The sequence below is a fragment of the Vulpes lagopus genome, chromosome 18 (assembly GCF_018345385.1).
Source record: "Vulpes lagopus strain Blue_001 chromosome 18, ASM1834538v1, whole genome shotgun sequence".
NCBI lineage: Eukaryota > Metazoa > Chordata > Mammalia > Carnivora > Canidae > Vulpes > Vulpes lagopus.
Window position 1 is genome coordinate 42,928,917 of NC_054841.1, and position 27,951 is coordinate 42,956,867.

Sequence of the window (27,951 nt, forward strand, 5' to 3'; positions counted from 1 at the left end):
CAATCCTAAGGCTAAGGTCAACTATGCCTGGCAGCTGCATAAGAAGTTTAAACTAGGTCAGATTTGTAGTTGTAAGGGAAGCCATCAGTGCCCAGTGAGACCAGGTTGCTGTAGTTCCCCAGCATCCCCTGTCTGTGTAGGACTTGCGCAGGACTCCACAGCCTCCACACCTCCTACATGAAAGCCACAGTCACACCCCTAAACATTACGGAAGCCTGTTATACCAAACAGTCTTCTTCACTCTGTTGTCAGACTTGCCTATGATTCCAAGTAAAGAAGCAAGAAAGCTACCCTGAGGAAGGTAGGAAGAATGTCTTGATTCTGTTTTTGACTATAACCCTGATGTGGGGATTCCATTAACTCTGGTCTCTATCCAACCGGCATCATTTATCTACTTGTCTAGGTCCTGGTCTACTACGGGGTTTACAAGTAAAGCAAAAATAGAATTGCTAACCTGGAAGTGCTTTAAACTTAGGAAAACTACACATGAAAATAAAACACAAATGCACAATCACAGTCAGATCTGAGTTTTAGGAATCTGGAGATTACTTGATCTAACGGTGTTAGATTTAAGCATCTGAGCCCTTCAATTAAATTCTTGCTGCCGGGGATCCCTGGGTGGCGCAGGGGTTTAGCGCCTGCCTTTGGCCCAGGGCGCGATCCTGGAGACCCGGGATCGAATCCCACGTTGGGCTCCCGGTGCATGGAGCCTGCTTCTCCCTCTGCCTATGTCTCTGCCTCTCTCTCTCTCTCTCTCTGTGTGACTATCATAAAAATAAATAAATAAATAAATAAAAATAAAAATAAATTCTTGCTGCCTAGTGTGGTCTGAGGACAGAGTCAACATCATCTGGAAGCTTGTTAGAGCTGCTGATTGAGCTCCACTCCAGTCATGCTGATTCATAATTCGCACATTTAAAAGATCCCAGATGATATGGATGGACATTCACATCTGAAAAGCACTGGGTTATATGATCTGCCCAGGTGTATGGTTCAGTAATAGTAACAAGTAACAAGAATGAAATTTCCTTTTTTTTTTTTTTTTTTAAAGATTTTTATTTATTTATTAGAGACACATAAAGAGGGGGCGGGGGGGAGAAGCAGGCTCCATGCAGGGAGCCTGACATGGAACTCGATCCCGGGTCTCCAGGATCAGGCCCTGGGCCAAAGGCAGCACTAAACCGCTGAGCCATTGGGCTACCCAAAATTTCCTTTCCAAAACAGAATCTGTCCTCTACATTATCAGGTGACACCTTCCCTTGAGTGAAAGCAGCTTTATTACAAATAATGGATGCCAGGGCTCCACCTTAGGGTGGTGTTCAGGCATTATATTTTTCAAAACTCCCGGGTACAGCCAGGGTCAGAGGAATCACAAGAAGTCACCACAGGATAAATCAGGGAAGGTTTCAGGAAAGAGAACTGAGAATCTGGACTTGAAGGGTGGACAGGATTTAGAAGTCAAGGAAGAAGAGGAGGCAAGGTATTCCAGATGAGGTAGGGAGTGGGATAGAGTGGGTGGGAAGTACCACAGAGAAAAAAAAGAGATTGATAAAAGAGGCAAGGAGTCTTTTTAGAAGGCAGGCAATCCAGATTTTTAGATGGAAACTCCTAGTAATTAAATGCTGAGAACTCCTTCAAATATGAACCAGAAGGCTGGCCATACTGAACATCTGCATGCCAGATGGCACCCCTGCCTATATGCATATGGAAAATCAGCCTGATACAAGACCATTTTTCTTTAGAAAACCTCCCTCGCGGAGGCCAGGGCCACTCACCCAGTGACCGAGCCCCTAGTGCTCTGACCTCACTTCCTGCTCTCCTCCCACTGGCCCGCCTCTCTCCAGCTCCTCCTCTCACCCACTGCCTCAGGGGAGCTCAGGCGGTCTCTCAGCCTGAAGTCTTCCTTGTTTTCTCATCTCCAAGCCCCTGGGATCTGCCCCTGGCATAGAGCAAGCACCCCTGGACACTTACACATGGACCCCTTTGCATTGTTACTCTGAACCTCCAAGGGCGCGAACAGCTGATCTCTCGGTGAATCAAGTCGTGGGTGGGGCAGAGAGGAACTGCCAGCAGAGGGCTCCGAGTAAGAGCGGGCGCCCCCCCAGAGTCAGGGGTGACCCGAACTCACTACGGACAAGGCAATCGAGCAAGAGAAGGGAATGATTCATCTTCCAAAAGCTAAGAAGGGATTTTAGGAGAGTCTTGTCTTTCCCTCGCTCTCCAGGCCACGTGGACGTTTCTTTGGGTCTTCCTAGAGAAGAATGAAACTTCTGAAAGCCTGAGGAAGGTGAAGAGAAGCGCGAGGGTGCCGGGTGTCAACACCCTCCTCCCGCGACTGGCGGGCGGCAGCCCGGAACAGAGACCCGAAGAGCGTGGCTCTACCCCGACCCATGGTCTAGGAGTGAGGGTCCTGGCCTCCAGGGGACGAGTGATAGTCTGGGGACTCTGGGAACTCCAACGGAGGAAAAAAGGTCCCAGGGAACCCGCAGTGGATATTTCAGGCCGAGGGTGCTCAGAATCCGAGTCTACACCGCACCGGGAGACCTTGGGAAGACTGCGCCGCCTCCCTCAGCGTCGCCCTCTCTATGGGGCCCAACGGAGTTAAAAGGACACCCGAGCCGATCGCTCACGGACCGCCGGACAGTACCGCGACCTCACCGACCCACGCCGCGGACCCGCGCCAGGCCCGGAAGCCGAGCCGCACCTCCCCTGACGCGGTATTTCCGCCCGCCGGGAGGCGGGTCGCCACCGGATGCGGAAGTCACTGCAGGGGTCACTGGGGAGTGTAGTCTCCGAGGCGGAGGCGTTAGAGAAGCGGGCACATCAGGGCGAGAAGCTTCACCTGGGACCCCCTACATGTTTTGCGAACGTGGTTTTAAGAAACAATAACGGATCCAGGTGCCGCAGTGGTAGTTCCTTAGTGATCGGGGCACGTTACCTAGAAACAGCTCCCTGGGAGGCCAATGGCTGTGGTGGGCGGTCAGGGCGCGTGTGGTTGCGTGGAGCATCCTGGGAGGGGTAGTCCCGGCGCCACGCCGAGGATGCTGGGTAGTGTAGTCCCGGCAACCTACAGAAGTAGGTCCCCAGCTGGTGGCTGGAGTGACCCCTTGTTCTTCGGTGGAGCCGGTGAGTGAGCCTCCGGCGGGACCCTTGCGGCAACCGTGCCGTTCCTTCCTGGCGCGCGGCAAGGTGGGTCCTAAAAGGCTGGTGTATGGGCCGAGGCTGGGGACGGTGCAGATGGCGGGGAGAGGGGGTAGCGGCGGGGACACGCTGTCGTGGCTCAGGCCGTGCTCTCCCGATGTCTTATTTTGGAGGGTGTGGGCGCGCATCCCCGAGGACCGTGGGTAAAGCTCAGCCGCGAAGCCGGGTGGTGCTGGGTGCTGGGTGCTGGGTGCCGGGCGTGGGCCTTCCGTCCAAGGTTCCTGCGAGTGGAGACGGGTTCGGCCTTGGCCGCAGTCGCGGTGTTGGGAGGGCGGTGGTTCACGTCGCAGCTGCCCGGGATTGCGAGGGCTTCAGTACGTGGGCCTCGGGGGCCGGTATTTGGCCGTGTCCCGGGTTTCGGTGGCTGGATGTTTCTTGGGTGCAGCCACCCCTCCGCTGTGCCGAGGCGGGGCGACAGGCGGCTGGCTTGGCAGACGCGCCTGCCTGCGCGGGGCGTGGAGGGGCCATTTTGGCGCGATCCCAGGCTCGCGGTGTGGCTGGTGGCCCTTGGGTTCCGGCCTCGGAGGAAGAGGTCGGGGTAGGGTCCCCTGGGCAAGGTTTCAGAGGTCCCGAGGGTCCTCGCCGACCACTAGAATCACAGATTCCCACAGCCCTGGTGTGAACAGGCTTTGGAATTTCAGGGTCCATTTTAACTTTGTATTACAGAGAAATTTCCAACAGCCAGAAGTAGATAGAACTCCACAAACTCGTCACTCACACTCCGTGCTCATCACCTTAGGACCAGTCTTGATTCTTCCCATAATGGGTACACTTATGAGAAGAATCAAGATTGGTCCTAAGAGATTCCCCTTACTGGTTAAGAATATGGCCTCGACAGCCTGATTCGTCTAGGCTCAGTCATTTTATAGCTATGCCACCTCGGGCAGGAGACTGACCTGTGTCTCAATTTTCCCATCTGTAAAATGAAGATAATAAATTGTACTTCATTGGTTGAGGAGAGTTAGGTGAAACTCATACAGTGGCTGGTGTATTCTCAGTGCCTGATTCTTATTAAAAACAAAGGTGAGAGAGGATCTGCTCTGCTCTGCTCGTGCTCAGTGTCAGTGGCATGTCAGGGCAGGCTCTGTTCCCAGCAAGCTGCCCACAGTCTTTCCTTCTGCGATAGGTCCGTTTCTTTGAGGAGGAGGAGTCCCTACCCTGCTGGAGTGTGAGGGTTTCCAGTTAACTCTTCTGAACCATTTTTGTCCTTAATCTGCCCTCTGTAGCCCCTGCCTACCTGCCCATCAAGGACTGCCCGGTGGGCAAAGAGAGGACCCTTGGGCTCCTGACAGTCCAGCTTCAGGTGGGGACCCCTTTCCTGTTTGCATGCGGAACCACGGTGAGTTTCTTTTGCACAACTTTGACACCTTGTGCCCTACAGTGTCCCATCCCCAGGAAACAAGGCCTGTTGTAAGAGTGACAATTTTCACCGGGACTCTTCTTCAGATCTTGTGTCCTCATTCGTAATCCCTTCAATTTCTCCATGCCTTTCTGCTTTAGTATATAAACCCAATTGATTGAGCTCAGATGTGATCCCACTGCAGAGCATTCCTGGATTTCCCCCAGAGAGTACTTCCAGTCTGTCCTTGTCACCAGCGGAACACTTGACACTATCAGGACTCTTGACTCTCAGGCTACATTATGACTGTCCAACTGTCACGTAGTTCTTTGAGGATTGGGCACCCCATCCTTCTCCTCTTGAGTCACTAACAATACCTGGCACCTGGTTAGATTAAGCAGGTGATGTAGTGTGAAGGCACTTGTTGTCCTTGCTGGCTGGAAGGGAAGTTCCGTCAGGGGGGGTGGGGGGAGGCAGGGGAGGTTCTGATTGGAGAGGCTTGGATTGGGCATTGTTGGAATGAGCCAAAAATGACAAATTAGTGAGTGTGGCCTTGATCTGAGGACAGGAAGGAACAAGGCAGTGACATGATTTCCCCCTCTAGCTATGGCTCTGCATCTTTCATTTTCATCAGAGCTAAGCTTGAAATACTTGCCTCTGCTGCTGTCTCTACGTCTATCCTTCCTTCATCTCTTAAATATCCCAATGAAGCCTTTTCAGCTCTACCTACTGAAAAACATTCTCATCAAGGTTGTCCATCCTGTGGCAAATGCCACAGTCAGTTCTCAGCAACATCTTACATAGTTGTGTACTTCTTCTCCTTAAAATATCCTTTCACGTGGTTGCTCCTGGTTTGCAGGTTTTCCTCCTACCTTGTAGGCCACTCCTCCTGTCCCTCTTGCCAGCTACTCTTCTCCCAAACTCCCACTGTGGAAGACCCTGGTTCTTGGACTTCTCATCTTCTCCAGCTACACTGTCTCCTTGGTGGCCCTGACTCCTCTCCAGGCCTTTTTTTTTTTCCCCCAAGGATTTTATTTATTCATGAGACACACAAACACAGAGAGAGAGAGAGAGAGGGAGAGAATGAGAGGCAGAGACATAGGCAGAGAGAGAAGCAGGCTCCATGCAGGGAGCCCGAAGTGGGACTCGATCCTGGGACTCCAGGATCACGCCCTGGGCCGAAGGCAGAAGCTCAACCGCTGAGCCACCCAGGCGTCCCCCATCTCCAGGCGTTAAATGCCATCTCTTTTAGGTTCAGCCTAGATCTATGCCTTTCACCCCAGCTTCCAGTCTCCTGCTGTCTACATCGAATTTCTTCTTGGATATGTCTTTGGCATCCCAAACCTAATGTGTCCAATAACAGAATCTGATCACCTCCCCCAAATATGCTCCACCCCAGTGGAGTATAGACCACTCTTTCAGGGAGTTTAGCTCTAATAGGGAGCAGTGACATGATATCTCCTTCTTCCTTCAGATTGCTCAGGCTCAAAACCTTGGAGTCATTCTTAACTCTTTCTTGCTCTTATACTCCATCCCCACTAAGCAAATCTGGACTTTAACCATCTCCAACCTCCACTGCTTCCACTGTGGCCTAGATTACCACCATCTCACCTGGTTCACCTGGATGATCATAGCTCTTGCATGATCTCTTTGCATCTTCCCTCGTCCCCCTAAAGTATATTAGTCACTATAGTAACCAAAGAGATCTTTTAAAATGTCAGTCAAATAAAATGTCATGCATTTACTCAAAACCTTCTAGCTGCTGCTTATCTCAGACAAAGTAAAAAACCAGTATCCTACAGAGCTGAGTATGATCTCCCCCAATGTTTACACTCAAACTTTCTCTCTCCCACTTGGTCTCAAGCACAGCACACCAGCCACAGTGAACTCTATACCTTTACCATGCACTGGGTCTTGCCTGTGATGCTCAGCATACCAGCCACACTGAACTGTCTCTTTTCAGAACTACCCACTTGGCTCACTCCTTCACATGCTTCAGATGGTCACCTTTTCAGAGAGACCATGCCTAACCAGACTCCCCCATTCCCTGCCCCCAGATAAATAAATAAATAAAATTCCAAAACCCCACCTCTGTTACTTTTCTTCTTCTCTGCCATATTGGTCTTCATCTCACTCATCACTTCCTGATGTACTGTGTGTTTTATTCCCTTAAATTTGATATGCCCATCTTCCTTCTTTGGACTTGTGTGTCAATGAGGGTAGATTTTTTTTGTTTTTGTTCACTTTGGTATCCCCATTGTCTAAACTAGTACCTATCATGCAGGAGAAGATTAATAAATACTTTACTGAATGAATGAGTGATCCAACTGTACGTATCTAGAGCTAATTCTGGGAGGAATGGATGAGGCTGACTGTGATGTCGGGAGAGGGTCTGCAGACCCTACCAGGAGGGACTGTGGCCATTGTCCTCCTCCCCTAGCTGGTGTGGAAGTGGGGAGGAGTTGAGAGAGTTCTCAGAGGTAGAATCAATCAATCTTGGTAATGGGCTTGCTGTGGCAAGTGGGGAAGTAGTCCTGGTGCTGGAATAGGCATGTGGGTGGGAGGGAAGGTACCTCTGTCATTAAGAAAGTTGCAGAGGGAGAAGGCATAGCATGTCTGGAAGGGTTCTGATTATTGATTGCTGCACCACAAACCACCCCCAAAACTTAGTGGCTTAGGAGAATCAGCATGTTATAATTTCTCACAATTCTTTGGGTTTACTAGGATCAGCTTTGTGGTTCTTCTGCTCTGTGTGAGTTATAGATCTGGCGGTGGCCACAGTCCCTTGGAGACTTGTTTGGACTGGAACATCAGAGATGGTTCCCACATGTATTTGGCCCTTTCTAGGATGGCTGGAAGGCTGGGGTCAGCTGGGACAACTGGGCCTCACTCTCCATATAGCATCAGGGCCTCTGCCTCTGCATGGTCTCTCCAGCAGAGGAGCTGAACTTTCTACATGGTATCCTGGGCTTCCCTAGAACATAAGCTTTCTAGTCTTCTTAAGATTTAAATCTTAAAAAAAAAAAAAAAAAAAAAGATTTAAATCTGTAACTGACACAGTGTCACTTGTACCACATTTATTGACTAAAGCAGGAAAAGGCCAACCAGAACAAGCTCCCAATGTTTGAAGCTGGAATAGTTTGAACAGCAAAATAGTAATGATACTCTATTATAACACATAGAATAAGATATGAATCCATACTGATAGAAATAAATAACAATAAAAATGAGGGAGAAGGAACAATTCTTACTTACAGAATAATTAATGAACTTAGAATTTTTTTAAAAATTATTTATTTATTCATGAGAGACACAGTGAAAGAGAGAGGCAGAGACATAGGGTGAGGGAGAAGCAGGCTTCCTGCAAAGAGCCTGATTGGGGACTCAATCCCAGATCCCAGGATCACGCCCTGGGCCAAAGGCATACACTTAAACGTTGAGCCACCCAGGCATCCCTGAATTTAGAATTAAAAAGGGAAATAGAACATCTTTTGGTTAAATACCACAGTAATACCAGGCATGGACACATCCCACCAACACATGCTAACACTAGTGAGTGGAAGTTTGAAGAGAAACAAGGTATTTGTATAATCTGAAAGTATCTCTCCCAAGATATTTATTAATTTTAAGAACCCAGCAGACATTGCCATAACCAAGTGATCAATATCAAGGTTAATATCATCAGTAATGAGACATATCAATATCATTAGCCCCTTGATGCAGTGCACTGAAAAGGACATGACATCACTTAAGAGGTAATCTAGCCAAAAATGAACTTACCTCCCTCTGATCATGAAAAAAAACATCTGACAAACCCAAAATTGAGGGATATTCTTCAGAAGTGTCAAGTTCATGAAAGACACATTTTCCACATTAGTGGAAAAACTGACAACATTTGATTAAGGACTGTGCTTTAGTCAATGCTAATTTCTTGGTTTTGATCATTATACTATGGTTTCCTAAGATGTTAACATTAGAGAAATCTGGGTAAAGGTTATATGAGAATTGATATTTTTCAAACTTCTCTGTAAGCCTAAAATTAGTTCAAAATAAAAAGTTTTGGGGATCCCTGGGTGGCTCAGCGGTTTGGTGCCTGCCTTCAGCCCAGGGCATGATCCTGGAGTCCCGGGATTGAGTCCCGTATTGGGCTCCCTGTGTGGACCCTGCTTCTCCCTCTGCCTATGTCTCTGCCTCTCTCTCTCTCTCTCTCTCTCTCTCTCTCTCTCTCTCTCTGTGTGTCTCTCATGAATAAGTAAATAAAATCTTTTTTTTTTTTTTTAATTTTTTTTTTTTATTTTTTTATTTATGATAGTCACAGAGAGAGAGAGAGAGAGAGAGAGAGAGAGAGAGGCAGAGACACAGGCGGAGGGAGAAGCAGGCTCCATGCACCGGGAGCCTGATGTGGGATTCGATCCCAGGTCTCCAGGATCGCGCCCTGGGCCAAAGGCAGGCGCCAAACCGCTGCGCCACCCAGGGATCCCCGAGTAAATAAAATCTTTAAAAAAAATAAAAATGAATAAAAAGTTTTAAGAATCCATCAATCTTATATTGAGAGTTTTTTTTTTTAAGATTTTATTTATTTATTCATAGAGACAGAGAGAGAGAGAGAGGCAGAGGGAGAAGCAGACTCCATGCAGGGAGCCTGATGTGGGACTCGATCCTGGGTCTCCAGGATCACACCTCAGGCTGCAGGCGGCGCCAAACCGCTGCGCCACCCGGGCTGCCCGAGAGTTTTTTTTAAAGTAAGGAATGAGTGTTGAGTTTTGTTAAAGAATATTTCAGCATGGAAAAAAAAAGAATATTTCAGCATGCATAAAAACACTTGGTTTTCCTCCTTAGATTTGTTGATTAATATGGTGTGTTATAGTAATGAATTTCCTAATGTCACACCAATATTGAATTTCTGGGAATCCCACTTTGCCTCGGTGAAATATTTTCTTATGGTTGTGTTGGAGTCTCTTAACTGATATTTCTAGAATTTTGCTTCAATATTCACAAGTGATAATGGTCTTTAATTGTCATTTTTTTGAACTGCCATCAAGTTTAGGTCTCAACATTAGAGTTGCTTTCTAAAAAGAATAAGGAAGTTCCCTTCCTTTTTCAGGGCTCTGGAATAGTACTTAGAGCATTGGGATTATCTGGCTTGAAAGTTTGGTAGAATTCCCTTGTGACCACTTAGGGTCAGTTATATTTCCTTAGAAGTCATGCATTTCATGTAGGTATATAAATTTTTTTATAGAGGTCTGAAAAATACTCATATAACTTTTTAAAAAATATATTCTTGTGATTCAGTAGTTATTTCCCCTTTGTTTCTTATTTTCAGTATTTATGCTTTCTCTTAAGTTAGCCATGTTTCACCAATTTTTTTTGCAGAAATTAGGATTTCAGGGGCGCCTGGGTGGCTCAGTGGTTGGGTGTCTGCCTTTGGTTCAGGGCATGATCCCGGTTTCGGGATCAAGTCCCACATTGGGCTCTGTGCGAGGAGCCTGCCTCTCCCTCTGTCTCTGCCTCTTTCTCTGTGTCTCTCATGAATAAATAAATAAAATCTTTTTAAAAAAAAAAGAGAGAGAGAGAGAGAGAAGAAATTAGGATTTCACTTAATATACTTTTCTGTTTATTAATTTCTGCTTTTATTTTTATTAAAATATTTAAAACTATACATTTCCCATACTTCACTGTTTTAAATGAATCCCACACATCTAAATGTTTTGTTTTTAGAAATTCTGTGAATTTTAGAAATTCATTTGTGTTTTCCCTCTAACTTCCACCTAACGCAACATTCAGTAAACTTTTTCTACTTTCCCTTTCCCTTGTCTCTCCTCCCGTTTTCGTGGCATTTCTACTTTCTCAGGACACATAGCCATATACCCCATTCTTCCCACCATGTAGTGCTAGATCTACAGTTATGTATAACTGTAGATTCTTCCCCATTCTTACCCACCATGTAGTGCTAGATCTACAATTATGTATACTAAATACTCACCATCAGTTCTTTTTTTTTTTTTTTTAAGATTATTTATTTATCTGAGAGAGAGAGAGAGAGAGATAGCGAGAGAGCGCATGAGCAAGGATGAGAGGGAGAAGCAGGCTCCCAGCAGGTCTGGATCCCACGATCTTGGGATCATGACCTGAGTTGAAGGCAGATGCCTAATTGACCGAGCCACCCAGGTACCCCTCACTATCAGTCCTTTACCTGATTTACCCTGTCCTGTCTTAACTATGTTTTAATATTATCTTTCAGTAGATTCCTCACAAAGAGCTTATGGCTCTGGAACTCCCCAAGCTCTTGCCTGTGTAAACCTTACTTGAAGGATCCCTTGGATGAATATGAAATCTTTGGCTCATAATGCCTTGCCTTTAAGTTTCTTGTAAGTGTGGCTCCATTGTCGCCTTGCTTTGAATGACTATTTTTTCATACTTTTTTTTAATGGGATAAAATATATATAACACAAAATTTACCATTTTAAGTGTATAGTTCAACAGCATTAAGGATGTTCACATTGTTGTACAACCACTGCACTCTCCATCTCCAGAACTTTTTTCATCTTTCCAAACTGAAGCCCTATACCCATTAAACAATAACTTTCTATTTCCCCTTCCCCTGAGTCCCCTTTCAACCATCCTTCTACTTCTGTCCTTGTGAATTTGATTACCCTAAGTACCTCATGTAAGTGGAATCATACAATATTTGTCTTTTTGTGTCTGATTTATCTCACGTAGCCTAGTGTCTTCAAGGTTAATCTATGTTGTACCATGTATCAGAATTTCCTTTTTATATCCGTGTGTGTATGTGATTTTTGTTTATGTATTCATTTGTTGATATATGGTTGTTTCCATGTTTTAGCTGTTATGAATACTGCTGTAAACATAACTGTACAAATATCTGTCCAGTCCCTTCTTTCAATTCTTTTGTAATATACCGAGAAGTGGAGTTGGGAGATTATATGATAATTCTATTTTTAATTTTTAGAGCAACCACTATGCTGTTCTCCATAGTGGCTTCACCATTTTACATTCTGAGCAGTACATCAGGGTTGAATGATGATTTTGATAATTCTGATAGAAGTCTGGTATATTTTTTGCCTAGATCACTTGTTCTTAAAGACCTGATAGCTTTTCTAGTAGATATCTTGAAGTTGGTGGTTATAAGTAAACTTCCCTGGTACTCTGTAGGTCTTTTCATAATTTAGGTTCAGGTCATCTATTTTTGAAGTTTTCTTGGACTATAGTTGTTTTTTTTTTTTTAAAGATTTTATTTATTTATTCATGAGAGACACACAGAGAGAGAGGCAGAGACACAGGCAGAGGGAGAAGCAGGCTCCACTCAGGGAGCCCAATGCAGGACTTGATCCCGGGACTCCAGGATCATGCCCTGGGCTAAAGGCAGGTGCCAAACCGCCGAGCCATCAAGGGATTCCCCTGGACTATAGTTTTAAATATTGTTTCCCTTTTTGGTTCTATCAGAAACTACAATTATATGGGTGATATTCCTTTTTTTTTTTTGGTCTGATTTCCATTTCAACCACTTTTTCTCTAGCCTGTTCTTTATTTCATTTTTATTCTCTTAAGTGGTTTTCCTGCTACACTTCAATGCCCATCCTGTTTTCAATCTATTCTTTGCTGTCTTGTAACTTAGTTTCATTTCTTTCTGAAATTCAGTTAACACTCACGTTATTTTTTTGCCTATTTGTTCTTTGCCTTTTTTTTTTTTTTTTTTTTTTAAGATTTTATTTATTTATTCATGAGAGACACAGAGAGGGAGAAGCAGGCTCCATGCAGGGAACCTGATTCAATCCCAGGTCTCCAGGATCACACCCTGGGCTGAAGGTGGCGCTAAACCGCTGAGCCACCCGGGCTGCACTTGTTCTTTGCTTTTGAATTTTGTTTCCAGAGTTGTTGAAATATAGTTGACATGTAACATTGTATTAGTTTAAGATGTGCAACATAATGATTTGATATATGTATGTATTGGGAAATGATGATCACAATAGGTTTAAGTCTATTCATTTCCTCAAATGTATAAAATGTTACAAATTCAAATTTTTGATTCTGGGTGATTTCTCATATGCTCAAATATTTGAGGATATGCTCAAATATTTGAATTCAGCTTGTAGTGTTTTGTTACGGCTTTTTCTGTGTCATCGTTTTTTCTCTTCCTTTTTTGGGTTAGAAGGGAGGTGTAGATTTTGTGTGTGTGTGTGTGTGTGTGTGTGTGTGTGTAGAATTTTCTTTAGCCGAACTTTGGATTCTCATTTTCTGTTTGGTTTTTTATAGAGGATGACTGCACATCTGCATTTCTGTAAACAACTGTCGGATTCTAGTGTTGTTGACATTTCCTAGGTCAGGGAACCTGTTCTGTTAGTGTAACTAGTTGCTTTCTTTGTTGGATTGCAGGAGGAAGAGAGATTGTGTATTCTTTTTTTAAATTCTCTTCTGTTTTGCAGGACCCTTTATTTCTTCCTTATTTTTCCCTTTACCTTGGAGTTTCCAAGAGGCACCTTTTCCTTGTAATCCCACCTTTCCCCCTGGAGCTTTCCCTCTCCAAGACTTCTGTGCTCGTTCTGCCTGCCCTTTAAGTCCCTTCCCTGTGGTAAGTGCTCTGACCTATCGGTATATGCCTTTTCAGCATTTTCTCATGAATGGTAACCTTTCTTTTCTGATGGTTGTTTTCCACCAACTTTAAATCCACACTAGTAGTGCCTCTCTTCTCTCTCTCTCTTTTTTTTTTTTTTTTATAATTTTTATTTATTTATGATAGTCACAGAGAGAGAGGGAGAGTGAGAGAGGCAGAGACACAGGCAGAGGGAGAGGCAGGCTCCATGCACCGGGAGCCTGACGTGGGATTCGATCCCGGCTCCCCAAGATCACGCCCTGGGCCAAAGGCAGGCGCCAAACCGCTGCGCCACCCAGGGATCCCTCTCTTCTCTCTTTGATGTAGTTTTACCCCGGAGCTGTTCTACTCTCTGATGGCTTCATGTAGGAAATATAGGAGACAGCTCACTGGTTTAGTGCTTTATGCTTTAAAAAAATTTTTTTTGCCCTTTTGTTTTTTAATAGGTGATTTATTCACAGGTAACTTGAAGTTAGAGTATTCTCTAGGTATGCTGAAAGGATGTATGTTTTGTGTAACCTGTGTTTCAGTAGGAGCTTATCTAAGGTATTTAGCGATCTTTTACTTGATTGGACTCAAGCTGTACACTCAGGCTTACCTGTGAACAGTAGCAGAAACCTGCGCAACTCCTTTCACCTTCGTTGGTTGTTAGCCACCTGAACTTTTTGTTCTCTTGCCTCACGTATTCAGCCACCTTTAGGCGGTGCTTGTGTGTAGCTCTGAGGCTCCATGCATAGTTGCTCCTGTTTTTCTAGGATTTTGCCATGCGGTTTCCAGGAAGTCTGGAAGCCACAGACTTTGGATCTATTCCTCGTGTGCCATACGGACTGGGGACTGCCCTCAGATGAAAACCATGTTCAATACAGTATGTGTCCCTTCTTCCAAGGGTTGTACACCCTCTAATGCTGCTTCTGGTTGCAGTGTCTCCAAATAGTTGTTTTTTATATTTTGATCAAGATGTATAGTTATTCGGAAGAGGGATAGTTTGATATAAGCTGTTCTCAGAATAAGAATCTAATGCTTCGGGATCCCTGGGTGGCGCAGCGGTTTGGCGCCTGCCTTTGGCCCAGGGCGTGATCCTGGAGACTCCGGGATCGAATCCCATGTCGGGCTCCCGGTGCATGGAGCCTGCTTCTCCCTCTGCCTGTGTCTCTGCCTCTCTCTCTCTCTCTGTGACTATCATGAAAAAATAAATAAAATCCTTAAAAAAAAAAAAAGAATCTAATGCTTCTGGTTTTTAATTTATTGTTTCTTGTTCTTTTAAAAGGACACTTCTCTTTTTCTCAGTTTTTTTTTTTTTTTCCTACTTTCTGGAGTAGAAGGCAAGTGAAAACAGTTAGTTGTTTTTTTAAACCTAATACATTGATAATTCAAGAAACTGACATTTCCCCTTTGTGATTTCTTATTTTGAATATTAATGCTTTCTCATTTCTTAAGATAGCTGTGTTTATTTCACTAATTTTTTAAGAAATTAGGACTTATTACAATTTTTTATGTTAACTAATTTCTGTTATCTTTATTAAAATATCTGAAGCTATCCATTTTCCTCACCTCACTGTTTTGTTGTTTTTTTTTAAGCTTTTATTTATTCGTGAGAGAGAGAGAGAGGCAAAGACACAGGCAGAGGGAGAAGCAGGCTCCATACAGGGAGCCCAATGCACAACTTGATCCCGGGACCCCAGGATCACGCTCTGGGCCGAAGGCAGGCGCTAAACTGCTGAGCCTCCCAGGGATCGCCTCACCTCACTGTTTTAAATGAATGTCACACATCCACAGTGTTTCATTATTATTTTTAGAAATTCTGTGACTTTGTGTTTTTCCCTCTAACTACCACTTAATGCAACATTCAGTAAACTTTTTCTACTTTCTCCTTCCCTGTCTCTCCTCCCATTTTAGTGGCATTTCTACTTTATCAGGACACATAGGCATACCATAAGTATATATTTTTCTTCCCCACTCTTCTCCACCACATAGTGCTAGGTCTACAGTTATATACATTAAGTACTTACCATCAGTCCTTTACCTGCTTTCCCCTGTCCTGTCCTACCAAGTTTAATAGTCATCTTCCAGTAGATTCCTCACAAAGGAATCTTTGTGACCCCTCACAAAGAACTTATAGCTCTAGAATTCCCCAAGCTCCTGCATATGGTAAGCCTTAGTTGAGGAATCTCCTGGATGAATCAAGTATTATAGAAAGTGTGGAAAGGGGTGTACTATATGTGGTCATCAGGATTATGAATTGGTCAGCCTTTGGAGGGCAGTTTGGTGGTGTAAGCATATGTTCAGTTTTATGTCCAGAAATTCCACTCCTTTAGCACTTATACAGAAGGACTGACATGTTTGCAAAAAAGTATTGCTTATAACCTTTTGGTGATAAACACTACAGTCTATCCATTGACAGAAGAATACTTTGTTAAAGAAAACGTGGTCTGCTGATGGACACAGCATAACAGTTCTTAAAAAGAACAGAGTTAGGCTGTGAGTACTGGTGTACACAAATGCACCTAAATTAGAACAATACCGATGGGGGACACCTGGGTGCCTCAGCGGTTCAGCATCTGCCTTTGGCTCAGGGCATGATCCTAGGGTCTGCGATCGAGTCCTACATTGGGCTCCTAGTGGGGAGCCTGCTTCTCCCTCTGCCTGTGTCTTTGCCTCGCTCTCTGTGTCTCTCATGAATAAATAAATAAAATCTTAAAAAACAAAGAATAATACAGATGGTTTTTATTTATAGGAAGGTAACATTTTGCACATGTACCCAAATACAGATGAAAATGAAGAGACAAAATGATAAATCAAAGAGCACTCACAAAATAGTTAACAGTAGTTACACAGGTGTGGTCCTGGGGCAGAGTCCAGAAAGAGAACTAAACCTTTTCCTTTATAATCTTCAGACTATTCAGGGTTCTTTCCAACACTAACAGAGATGTTAATTGCATGTATAATTAAATAGAATTAAATTAAACCACAGAAATAAATTTCTTGAAAAATGTTCTTTGATTTCCCTTATGAGTGATTTGCCATTTCATTTCTTTCCTGTCACTTCATCTAAGTCATAATATTTATTTGTCTAATCTTTGTCATAATTTATTATTTTAAAATTGATAATTCATTCTTGCCAATTTCTGTCCTTGGTTATTGCTCTGGGTTCCACTAGTTTTGTTCTCAACACAGTGTTTTAGTTTTTTTATTTTTTAATTTTTTTTTCTGTCCTGGCTCTCCAGTGAAAAATTGTATACTTTTTTTTTTTAAGATTTTATTTATTTATTCATGAGAGACACCGAGAGAGAGAGGCAGAGACACAGGCAGAGAGAAGCAAGCTCCACATAGGGAGCCTGATGTGGGACTCATTCCTGGGACTCCAGGATCATGCCCTGAGCTGAAGGGAGGCACTCAACTGCTGAACCACCCAGGCATCCCACATTTTACTTTTTTAATGAAAAATCTCAAATGTAAAGGAGACAGTAGTATAATCACCATCCTTATGTACATAATCTTGATTTAATGCTTCTTATTTATCATGTTGCATAAGTTTTTTTGCTGGTTAAGAATTTTAAAATAATTTTTAATGGGAGAATTCTAGACATGTTCAAAAGAAGCAGGAATAGTATAATAAAGTCTAAGTTTTAACAGTCATCACCGTGTTGCAATCTTGTTTCATGTTTTTGTCTCATTTTTTCTGAAATGTTTTTATTCATTTCCATCCATAAATACTTCAATATGTATTTCTTTTAAAAAAACAACCAGAATACCATTTGCACAACCCCTCAGATTCATAGTGCTGCATTTAACATCATCTATTGCCAAGTAAATGGCCTCAAAAATGCTCTTTTACATTTAATTTGTTGTGATCAGGAGAGTGTGGAACTGAACCTGCTGAAGGTCTGGCTTCCTGGACCTTCTTCCAGGGCCCTAGTTGAGACTTAGACTGTTAACATTCCTCAGCATGCCACCCTTCCCCCAATTGAGGCAGGCCCTGCCTCATTCATGGGGCAAGCATTCCCACCTGACACCCTTTCATTTCTGTTTTCCTTACCCAGATCTGCCTTCTGAGATATCCTTCTTTAGGGATACCAGGAAAAATGGCCACAGGGTCCCGGAAAGCCAGGGTAATGGTGAGTGTCTTCTGTATTTCCACACTGGCTATCTCAGGATAGACACATTCTCTTATCCTGACTGCCTTGTTGGTCCTTGACAGAGTCTAGCATTAGTCCTAGAGGCATGACTTACCTTACCTGAAGCTTGTTCCACCCATAATGTAAGTCACTCACCAAGTGGCTAACTGTGAATAATGCATAGTTCTACAGGACAGGATACAGGCTACGTTCCTTTGTTCAGCTTTAAAACTTTTACAAGCTGAGAGTGACATCATGGAAAATAATAAAGTAGGAAGCACCAGAAATCTGTCTCCCCACCTAGACAACAATTGTACTGGCAAAATCTGTCTGATATAACTATTTTGTAACTCTGGAGTCTAGTTGAATGCTTGCAGCTTCCAAAGGAAGGTTTGGAACAGCGAGTTTCAGCTTTTAGTGCACCCACCCCCACCCCCATGGCAGAAAGCCATACATATGTTCCTGAAGCAGTTTGCACACAGCTTGCAGAGGCCAGAGTGGGCAGTAAGGACCTTGTCCTCCAAATGTCGAGGATCTGCATTCTGATTCCTGATTGCTTCTTCTGATTACAGAAATGGGGCATCATTATTACAACCCCCACTGGCTGAAGTAGGAGCTTTAAAGAACCAGATCCTTGGAAGTTTATTCCCCTTTATTTTTTTCCTTTTTCATCTTTTTCATCAGACATTTCAAGACTAGAATATCCAAAACAATTGCACTTGCAGGGGATTTAGAAAGTTACCATGCATGCCCATGGAAAGGCACAGGATCAGAAAAGCATAAGAAAGACCTGAGAAAACCCTAAGTTTATACCTCAGGCTGAATCCCAGCAGAGACAGCCTACCACAAGTTTAAAACCACCCAGTAGATACCAGGGAATCTGAATGCGAAGGTTGCCATATTATAAGATTCAGATATCCAGTCTTCCACAAAAAGTCATGAAGCATACAAAGAAAAAGGACAATAGAGTCCATTCAGAGGGGAAAAAATCAATAGAAAACTATCCCCAATAAAGGCCAGATGGTGGGACTTACTAGACAAAGACTTTAAAACAGATGTCTTAAAGATTCTCTGACCTAAAGGAAGACATGAACAAAATTGAGAAAATTATATTAGGACAACATAGAAATAGAAACAGAAGATATAAAAAGCAACTAAGAAGCTCAACAAACTCCAAGTAGGATAAACTGTCAAAGAGACTCACACCACAATACAGTGTAACCAAACCCTTGAAAGCCAAAGGCAACAGAGAATCTCAAAAGTATCAAGAGAGAAGCAACTTGTCACATACAAAGGGTCCTCTAAAATCTATCAGCAGATTTCTAATCAGGAACTGTGGAAGCCAGAAGACAATGCATTGATACATATTCAGTGCTGAAAGAAAAAACTGTCAACTAGGAATTCTATATCCAGCAAAACTTCAAAAGTAAGGGAGAAAACAAGACATTCCCAGAAAAAGAAAAGGTGATACAGTTTGCAGCCACCAGACTTGCCTTGCAAGAAATGCTAATGGAAGGCTTTCAGGTTGCAATGAAAGGATACTAGACGGTTAGTTGATGATGTATGAAGAGATAAAGTTCTACAGTAAAGGTAAATAATTAGCAATTATGTAAGCTAGTGTTATTGTTACTTGGGTTTACACATTTTTTGTTTTCCACATGATTTTAGAGACTAATGCCTTAAAGAAAACACAATTATGAGTATATTTTTGGACACAGGCCATAGAGGTGTAATTTTATGATTTTAATAACTGACAGGAGATTAGGATGGAGCACATAGGAAAAGAATTGTGCATGCTATTGAAGTTAAGCTGATATCAATTCAAATTAGGGTGTTTTAACTTTAGGATATTAAATTTAATCACTGTGATAATTCTAATGAAAATAGATAGAGAATGTATACAAATGGATATGAAGGGGTGCTGGAGTGGCTCAGTCAGTTAAAGTGTCCAATTCTTGATTTCAACTCTGGTCGTGATCTCAGGGTTGTGAGATTGAACTCCACGTCAGACTCCATGCTGGGCATGCAGCCTGCTTAAGATTCTCTCTTACCCTCTCCCTCTGCCCCTCTCTTTTTCTCCCTCCCTCAATCTCTGAAAAAAAAAAAAAAAAAAGGAAAAATATCTCAGGCAATAACATAGTTTTACCTTAAGAATCTAGAAAAAGAACACACTAAACTCAGGGTAGCAGAGGAAGGAAATAGTCAAGATTAGAACAGAGTTAAATAGAGAATAGAAAAATAATAGAGAAAATCAATAAAACCAGAAACTGGTTCTTTGAAAAGCCTACCAAAATTGACATAACTTTTAGCTAACTTGACTGAGAAAACAAAAAAGTCTCAGATTGCTAAAATCAGAAGTGCAGGTGGGGCATTATTACTGATTCTACAGAAATAAGGGGGTTTATACAAGACTATTATAAACTATTATACCCCAGCAAGCGGGATGGCCTTGATGAAATGGACAGCTTCTTAGAAACAAACAAACAAAAAAAACCCCTCAGAACAGAATCATTAAGTAATAGAAATTGATAGACCAGCAAGGGCCTTGAATCAGTAATCAAAAGCTCCCAGCAAAGAACCACCCTGAACCATCACCTTCACTGGTGAATTTTATGCATTTAAAGAAAAACACCAATTCTCAAATATCACTGCCGCCCCCCCACCCCAACTTGAAGAAGGAATACTGCCTAGCTAATTCTGTGAAGCCAGCATCACCTTGATACCAAAACCAGACAAAGGCAGTAGAGAAAATTACAGGCCAATATCCCTTGTGAAAACAGGTGCAAAAATTCTCAACATAATATTAGCAAACCAAATTCAGCATATTAAAAGAATTATACGCTTTTCTACACTAGTAAAAACATTCTATACTTTGTATAGAATTATACAGCATACTAAAAGAATCCCACCAAGTGGGGTTTAGTCCTAGAATGCTAGGATGGGTCAGCATGTAAACATCAATGAATATACTGCATTAACAGATGAAGGGCAAAACCCCCGTGACCATCTCAACTGATACAGAAAGTACTTGATAAAATCCATCACTCTTTTAGGATAAAAACACTCAATAAACTAGGAATAGAAGAAAACTACTTCAACATAATAAAGGTCATTTGTGAAAACCTCACAGCTAACATACTCCATGGTAGGAGATTAAAGGCTTTTTCTGTAAGATCAAATATGACAAAGATGCCGACTTCTGCCACTGCTGTCAAACACAGTACTAGAAGTTCTAGCCAGAGTAAGTAGGCAAGAATTCTTTTTTAAAAAAAGACATCTAAATTGGGGGCACCTGGGTGGCTAGTGGTTGAGTGTCTTCCTTTGGCTCAGGGAGTGATCCTGGGGTCCTGGTATCCCAATGACTTTTTTTTTTTTTTCCAGAAATAGAAAACTTGATCCCAAAATTCATATGAAACCTCAAGGGATTCTAAATAGCCAAAACAGTCTTGAAAAGGAACAAATATGGAGGGCTCATAGGTCTTGATTTCAAAATTTACTACAAAGCTAGTCATCCAAGCTCTGTGGTACTGGGATAGAGATGGAATTACAGACTGACAGACTAGAACAGAGAGAAATAAAGTTGCATGTATATGGTCAAATGATTTTGGACGGGAGTACCAAGACTATTCAGTGGTGGAAAGGACAGTCTATTTAATAGACAGTGCTGGGAACCTGTATGCCTACATGCAAAAGAATGTAGTTGGACCTCATGCCATATACAAAAATGAACTCAAAATGGATTAAAAACCTAAACAAGTAGGAACTAAAACTATAAAACTCTTAGGAAAGAACAGTTTCTTAGGGGAAACTTCATGAAATTGGATTTAGTGATGATTTCTTGGATATTACACCAAAAGCTCAACAACAAAAGAAAAAATAGCTAAATTGGTCTTCATCAAAATTTATGACTTTTGTGCAAATATATTTGCAAATCACTGGTAAGTGATTAATATTCAGAATATATAAAGAACTCAACCCAACAAAAATACAAACACCCTAATTTAAGAATGGGTAAAGAAAAGAACTTGAATAGATATTTTTGCAAAGAAGTTATATAAATAGCAGATAAGCATGTGAAAAGATGATCATCATCACTCATCATTGGGGAAATGCAAATTAAGTCCACAATGAGATGCCACTTTACACCCATCAGATGGCTTATTACAAACAAAACCAGCAACAAGTGTTGGTGAGGATGGATATGGAGAAATTAGAATACTTCTGCATTGCTAGTGTTGTTGTAAAATGATGCAGTTGCTGTGGAGCACAGTGATTCCTGAAAAAAATGAATATGACTTTGCTATTTGCTCTTGTAATTCTACTTCTGGGTATATACCCCAGAGAATTGAAAGCAGGGACTCATTATACACCAATTTGTGAGGAGTATTATTCAGTCATTAAAAGGTGAATACAAACCAAACCAAATGTCCATCAATGGATATATAAATATATGAAAATGAAATTATGAAAATATATGAAATGAAAATATAAATATATATTTATATATACATAAATATAAAACTGAATATTTTTTAGTCTTGAAAAGGGAGGAAATTCTGAGTTCATGCTTCTACAGGAGTAAAATTAGCCAGACACAAAAGGACAGATATTGTATAAGTCTACTTATTTGCAGTATGTAGAATAAGCACATACATAGAGATGGAAACTAAAATGGTGGTTCCCTGGGTTTGAGAGGAGGAGGGGTTATTATTTAATGGTTACAGACTCAGTGTTGGATGCTGAACAAGTCCTGGAGATGCAGTGGTAATGGGTGTACAACAGTGTGAATGAACTTAATGTTACTGAAATGTATACCTAAAATGGTAAAAATGGTAAAATATTTATCATATATATTCTACAATACAGATTAAAAATCTGTAGGCTGCTACATTTCTCTTCTATATTCTATCTTTTATTCATTCCACCTCTTACACATTCCACCTTTTATACATTCCACCTCTTCTGTATTCTACCTTTTATTCCTCCCGGGTTGTCCTCCCTGTCTGCATTACAGCATCCTCTCTTCCTTTGCTCACAGCGTCGTCTTCTCTGCTCCCCACATGCTTCATTTGGAATACCTAACACTTCCCTCTTCTCTTGCCCATCCTTTAGGATAAAAGTTCCTGGGTCTGCCTCAGGACCCTTTTCCTGATGTCTGTATTTCCCATGTCCTCCATTTTGAAATAGAGTTAAGGAGATGAGTAAAACTGGGTGGGGGGATGAGAACGAATATAGCGATGAATTTGTAGGTTGAGTGGCCACGAAGGTCCATCCTGAGCATCCACAGTGTAGGGCCATACATTTAATATACTGTTATCTATATTTCACTAATTGACCACAGAGGTGGGCCCCAAACCAGGAAGTACGCTCAAGACCGTGCTCTTCACCACTACCCACTTATGTCTCTCAGATCCAAGGAGGCCAAGGGACCATGGCATCTAGGGAAAGGACTTAATTATAGGTTAGCCTGTGCCGTTACTAAATTGTATGCACTTTAGTCTTCAGATGCTCAATACTAAGATGATTGGTAATATTATTTGATCTTTTAAATTCTTAAAATTTGAAGTCTGTTATGCTTTTACTTTTAATTATTATATGTTGTTTGCTCTTCTAGGTTTTAAGATTTTATTTATTTATTCATGAAAGACACAGAGAGAGGCAGAGACATAAGCAGAAGGAGAAGCAGGGGCCTCACAGGGAGCCTGATGTGGGACCTCTTCCTGGAACTCTGGGATCATGCCCTGAGCCAAAGACAGACACTCAACTGCTGAGCCACCCAGGAGTCCCTCTTCTGTTTAAGTTTAAAGTTCCTGAAAGTTAGGGACTCTTTTTTTTGTTTGTTTTTAAGATTTTATTTTTATTTTTTGGAGAGAGAGAGCAAAGGAGAGTGAGAGAGCACAAGCAGGGGAAGGGGCAGAGGGAGAAGCAGACTCCCCACTGAGCAGGGAGCCAAACACAACACAGGGCTCAATCCCAGGACCCTGAGACCATGTCCTGAGCCAAAGGCAGACACGTAACCGACTGAGCCAACCAGGTGCCCCTAGGGACTCTTTTTTGCATATATTCTCCACGCAACCCACTGAAGATCTTAAATGTAGATTCAAGATTCACAGGTTTGGCTGGATAGCAACAGAGTTTCAGAGGTTTTGGAAAACATGGTATCAAGGTCATAATCAAAGGCAGAATTTTTTTTTTTTTTTTTTTTTTTTTTTTTTTTTGAGAGAGAGAGAGAGAGCATGTGAGTGTGAGGAGCAGCAAGGGGAAGGGGAAAGAGAATCCGAAGCAGGATCCACACCCAGCAGAGTCTGAGCAGGGCTCAATCCCATGACCCCAAGATTATGACCTGGTCAAGAGTCAGATGTTTAACCAATTGAGCCCACTCAGGCACTCCTAAGATTTATTGATTTATTTGAGAGGGGAGTGGTATGCATGAATGGGGGGAAGGGCAGAAGAAGAGGGAGAGACAGTCTTCTCAATAAGCATGAAGCCCAACACAGGGCTCGATCCACAATCCTGAGATCATGACCTGAGCCAAAGTCAAGAGTTGGATGCTTAACCAACCGAGCCACCCAGGCACCCTGAGGACAGAATCTTGATAGCTCTCCAAGCCTCCTGCAGGGCAGCCTCTTCCTTTCCCTCAGCCTGAGTCATGGGCAAGGCTGGCTCCTCAGTGAGCAGGGCTGTGTTTTCTGTTCCAGGCACACATGGCATTCAGAGATGTGGCTGTGAATTTCAGCCAGGAAGAGTGGATGCTGCTGAGCCCTGCTCAGAGATCCCTGTACAGGGAGGTGATGCTGGAGAACTACAGCAACCTGATCTCACTGGGTAAGCCCTAGAATCCTTGAGGACTCACATTCTTGCTGCTGGGCATTTGAGGCTATGCTTGAAGCAGTCATCTTGCTTTCTGAGTTGGCCTTTGTGCCCCTCACCTATAGCCACCTTGTTTTCTTTTCCTGTGAGCAGGAATTCCATTTTCTAAGCCAAAACTTATCACCCAGCTGGAGCAAGGGAAGGAAAGCTGGAGAGAGGAGGGGAAATGCCCACCAGCCCTCTGTCCAGGTGAGTGGGGAGTGTGGGGCAGACGGAGCACAGAACTGCAGGCAGCGCACGGTGGGAGACAGGAGGCATTGCCCAGGTGCTAGAGAGGGCGGCTTTCCTGCTTCTCCTGACCTCCTGTGCTGTATTTGCATTGCCTGGTGTGGCCTCCCTTCTAGACCTTCATCCTGACCTGAGAGCAGGGCTGTCCTGGTATCTCTCATCTCTCTTTCTTCCTCCCACTATGTTTGCCCTCTTTACTTCACTCAGTTTTCTTCCACATTCATGGGCATCTTTCTGTTTTTTCCTTTTTTAAAATATTTTATTTATTTGGGGGGGGGCACCAGCCAGGTGGTGGGGGAGAGGCAGAGGGAGATACAGACTCCCAGGACCCTGAGATCATAACCTGAGCCAAAGGCAGCTGCTTAACTGACTGAGCCACCCAGGTACCCCTCATGGGCTTCTTTCTGTTACTGTTTTTTAAAAGGATGGAGCAAGAATGTAAGAAAAAACCCAGTGAGCTACAGAAAGAAGCTTGCAGATGGCCGCCTTCTCTTTATGTCCTCACATGGCTTTTCCTTCGTGTGTGCACATCCTTGCTGTCTCTGCCTCTTATAAGGACAGTAGTCACATCGGATGAGGGGACTACCCTTATGACCCCTTTTAATCTTAATTACTTCTTAATTAAGGTTTAATTACCTCTTTAAAGGCCCCATCTCAAAAAAAATTTAAAAAAATAAAAAAAAATAAAAATAAAGGCCCCATCTCCAAATACAGTAACATTCAGAACCAAATGCTAGAATTTAGATGTGAATACAGTTGGTTTTTAAAAGTTCAGTTTATTAATCAAGAAAATTGTGTTGAGGTTGGTCCAGTACAATGACTACCTGGTTTCTCAAATTGTTTGGTTGTTTCTGGCCTTCTGAAGACTAGAACCAACTATGATAAAACTATACACTTAGTGTTAACATCTTCTACATATGAGGTACTATAAGAAGAAATTTTTGCTTCTATACTGATTTCTGGGGAGATTTTTATTTAGATTAATTATGAAGATTAACAGGGTTTAAACTGGTCAGGGGTACCAGGAGGGACCATCTTTGGGCGACTAGACAGTGCTTGTGTTGTCCATTACCTGTGGCCTCTTAGAAATTCTAGCACAAAGTAATCCTCCAATAAATATTTGTTAGTGAGTGGAGGAACTCCAGGCATCTCACAGACCATCTCTAACCATTTTTATGCTGCTTCCTACACTGGGGGTTCTCCATTCTGAGTGAGTGCTCTCTCCATCTGTCCCTTTGTCCTCAGTGGGAAATAGGGAAAGACCTGACATTTCTATACAGGTCCTGTGATCAGATCTCTGTCAGTCAGAGAAAATAGTTGTGGACACGGTCTCCATCGTGTGGGTGCTGACTAGGAGACAGTCGCGGGAGCCGAGAAGGACTGTTGCTTAGTGGCCCTATTTGAAAGAGCCGAAATTGCCTGTGATGATCATAAAGCTGACTGCATGGGAGAGGCTGGAGGGTGGGTTTTCTAGACCATAATGGAAGTGGCTAGAAAAGTACATCATTTAAAGGAAGCCTTGACTGGGTAGCTCTCAAGTTGGAAGCATTTTGAAGAGCAGGGAATCAAGCCTCACAGCCCACAAGGCAGAATTGCTGGGTCTGCCCCACCGAGTTTCTGCTCTGACTCCTGGCTTTTCTCTCTGCAGCAGAACCAAAGCCAGAACTCCACCTCTGTCCTCTCTGCCCTTCGGATTTTTCCAGTCAGAAACGCCACACGCAACACATGCTGTGTAATCACCCCCCTTGGGTCTTCGCATGCCTGTGTGCAGAAACTCATGTTGACCCAGGGGATCCGTGCCCAGGGGCCCAGAAGCAGCAGCAACATGCCTCTGATCCAGAGCCCTGGAGTGATAAAGTGGAAAGTCAAGAGAGAGAAGTTGCCAAGCCTTTGTTTGGCAAGACAAAGAAAAGGACTTCGGGAGCATTCTCTAGGCCACCCCAAAGGCAGCCAGCCAGCTCTCGGAGTGGTGTCAGAGGCATGGAAATAGGGTCTAGCCCCATTCCGACAGGGAACCCTGAGGAGGCCGACCGACTGTTGAAGAGGATAGAAGTTTTAGGATTTGGAACGGTCAACTGTAGAGAGTGTGGCCTGGGCTTCAGCAAGATGACAAACCTGCTCAGTCACCAGAGGATTCACTCCGGGGAGAAGCCATATGTGTGTGGTGTGTGTGAGAAGGGCTTCAGTCTGAAGAAGAGCCTCGCCAGGCACCAGAAGGCCCACTCGGGGGAGAAGCCGATTGTGTGTAGGGAGTGCGGCCGAGGATTCAACCGCAAGTCCACGCTCATCATCCATGAGAGGACCCACTCGGGTGAGAAGCCATACATGTGCAGCGAGTGCGGGCGAGGCTTTAGTCAGAAGTCAAACCTCATCATACACCGGAGGACACACTCGGGGGAGAAGCCCTACGTGTGCCGGGAGTGTGGGAAAGGCTTTAGCCAGAAGTCTGCTGTCGTTAGACACCAGAGGACACACCTGGAGGAAAAGACCATTGTGTGCAATGATTGTGGACTAGGCTTCAGTGACCGGTCGAACCTCATCTCACACCAGAGAACACACTCCGGGGAGAAGCCTTACGCCTGCAAAGAGTGTGGGCGCTGCTTTAGGCAGAGGACGACCCTTGTCAACCACCAGAGGACACACTCCAAAGAGAAGCCTTATGTGTGTGGAGTGTGTGGGCACAGCTTTAGCCAGAATTCAACCCTCATCTCACACAGGCGGACACACACCGGGGAGAAGCCTTATGTGTGTGGGGTGTGTGGGCGCGGCTTTAGTCTGAAGTCACACCTCAACAGGCACCAGAACATTCACTCAGGGGACAAGCCCATTGTGTGCAAGGATTGTGGGCGAGGCTTCAGCCAGCAGTCAAACCTCATCAGACACCAGAGGACACACTCAGGGGAAAAGCCCATGGTGTGTGAGGAGTGCGGGCGAGGCTTCAGCCAAAAGTCAAACCTCGTTGCACACCAGAGGACACACTCAGGGGAAAAGCCGTACGTGTGCAGAGAGTGTGGGCGGGGATTCAGTCACCAGGCAGGTCTCATCAGGCACAAGAGGAAGCACTCAAGGGAGAAGCCTTACATGTGCAGGCAGTGTGGCCTAGGATTCAGCAACAAGTCAGCTTTAATCATACATAAACGGGTACATTCAGAAGAGAAACCTTGTGTGTGTCGAGAGTGTGGCCAAGACTTTATCCAGAAGTCACACCTCCTCTTACATCAGATGACACACCAGGGGGAGAAGCCTTATGTGTGCAAGATGTGCGACAAAGGCTTCAGCCACAAGTCCCACCTCAGCAGACACAGGAGGATGAAATCTGTCCACTACAAACTGCCACTCCAGCCTGACCCTGAGGCCTGTGCAGGGCAGTCTTCTGACCTCTTACACTCTCTTTGAAAGCGAAGATGGTAGTGTGGACTGAATCATCAAAATTGTTATACTTTGATGAAATGGGGTAAGAAGTACACTCCATAAGTGGTCAAAGGACATTTGACTCAGCTTTCTCCACACTTAAGTCTTCATGTTTTATGGCCTTTTGTTCTAATAAACATTGATTGCTTCTTACATATCTGTAACCTTGACTGCAT

At 43.5% G+C, this 27,951-nt stretch overlaps 1 protein-coding gene across 7 annotated transcripts; it reads left to right on the forward strand.

The window, feature by feature from the left end:
* The first annotated feature begins 1,496 nt into the window (after nt 1-1,496).
* Nucleotides 1,497-27,928, forward strand: ZNF133 (zinc finger protein 133). 7 transcript variants are annotated; one of them, XM_041732594.1, is made up of 7 exons: nt 1,497-3,189; nt 4,428-4,540; nt 12,985-13,130; nt 17,192-17,266; nt 23,965-24,091; nt 24,230-24,325; nt 26,013-27,928. In XM_041732594.1, the coding sequence occupies exons 2-7, from the start codon at nt 4,528-4,530 to the stop codon at nt 27,758-27,760; spliced, it is 2,205 nt and encodes a 734-aa protein (XP_041588528.1). In that variant the 5' UTR covers nt 1,497-3,189; nt 4,428-4,527; the 3' UTR covers nt 27,761-27,928. The 7 variants fall into 7 exon arrangements, with proteins under 7 accessions (XP_041588528.1, XP_041588529.1, XP_041588531.1 ...); XM_041732595.1 differs by having other exon boundaries at nt 26,016-27,928; XM_041732597.1 differs by lacking the exon at nt 12,985-13,130 and adding an exon at nt 10,785-10,908 and having other exon boundaries at nt 1,498-3,189.
* The last annotated feature ends 23 nt before the right edge of the window (nt 27,929-27,951 follow it).

Excerpts from the sequence above, each read along its gene's own strand:
- ZNF133 (XM_041732594.1), top strand. Across the intron at positions 13,131-17,191 it reads CTTTAAGTCCCTTCCCTGTG|ATCTGCCTTCTGAGATATCC; the intron begins GTAAGTGCTCTG and ends TTCCTTACCCAG. Across the intron at positions 24,092-24,229 it reads CAGCAACCTGATCTCACTGG|GAATTCCATTTTCTAAGCCA; the intron begins GTAAGCCCTAGA and ends TCCTGTGAGCAG.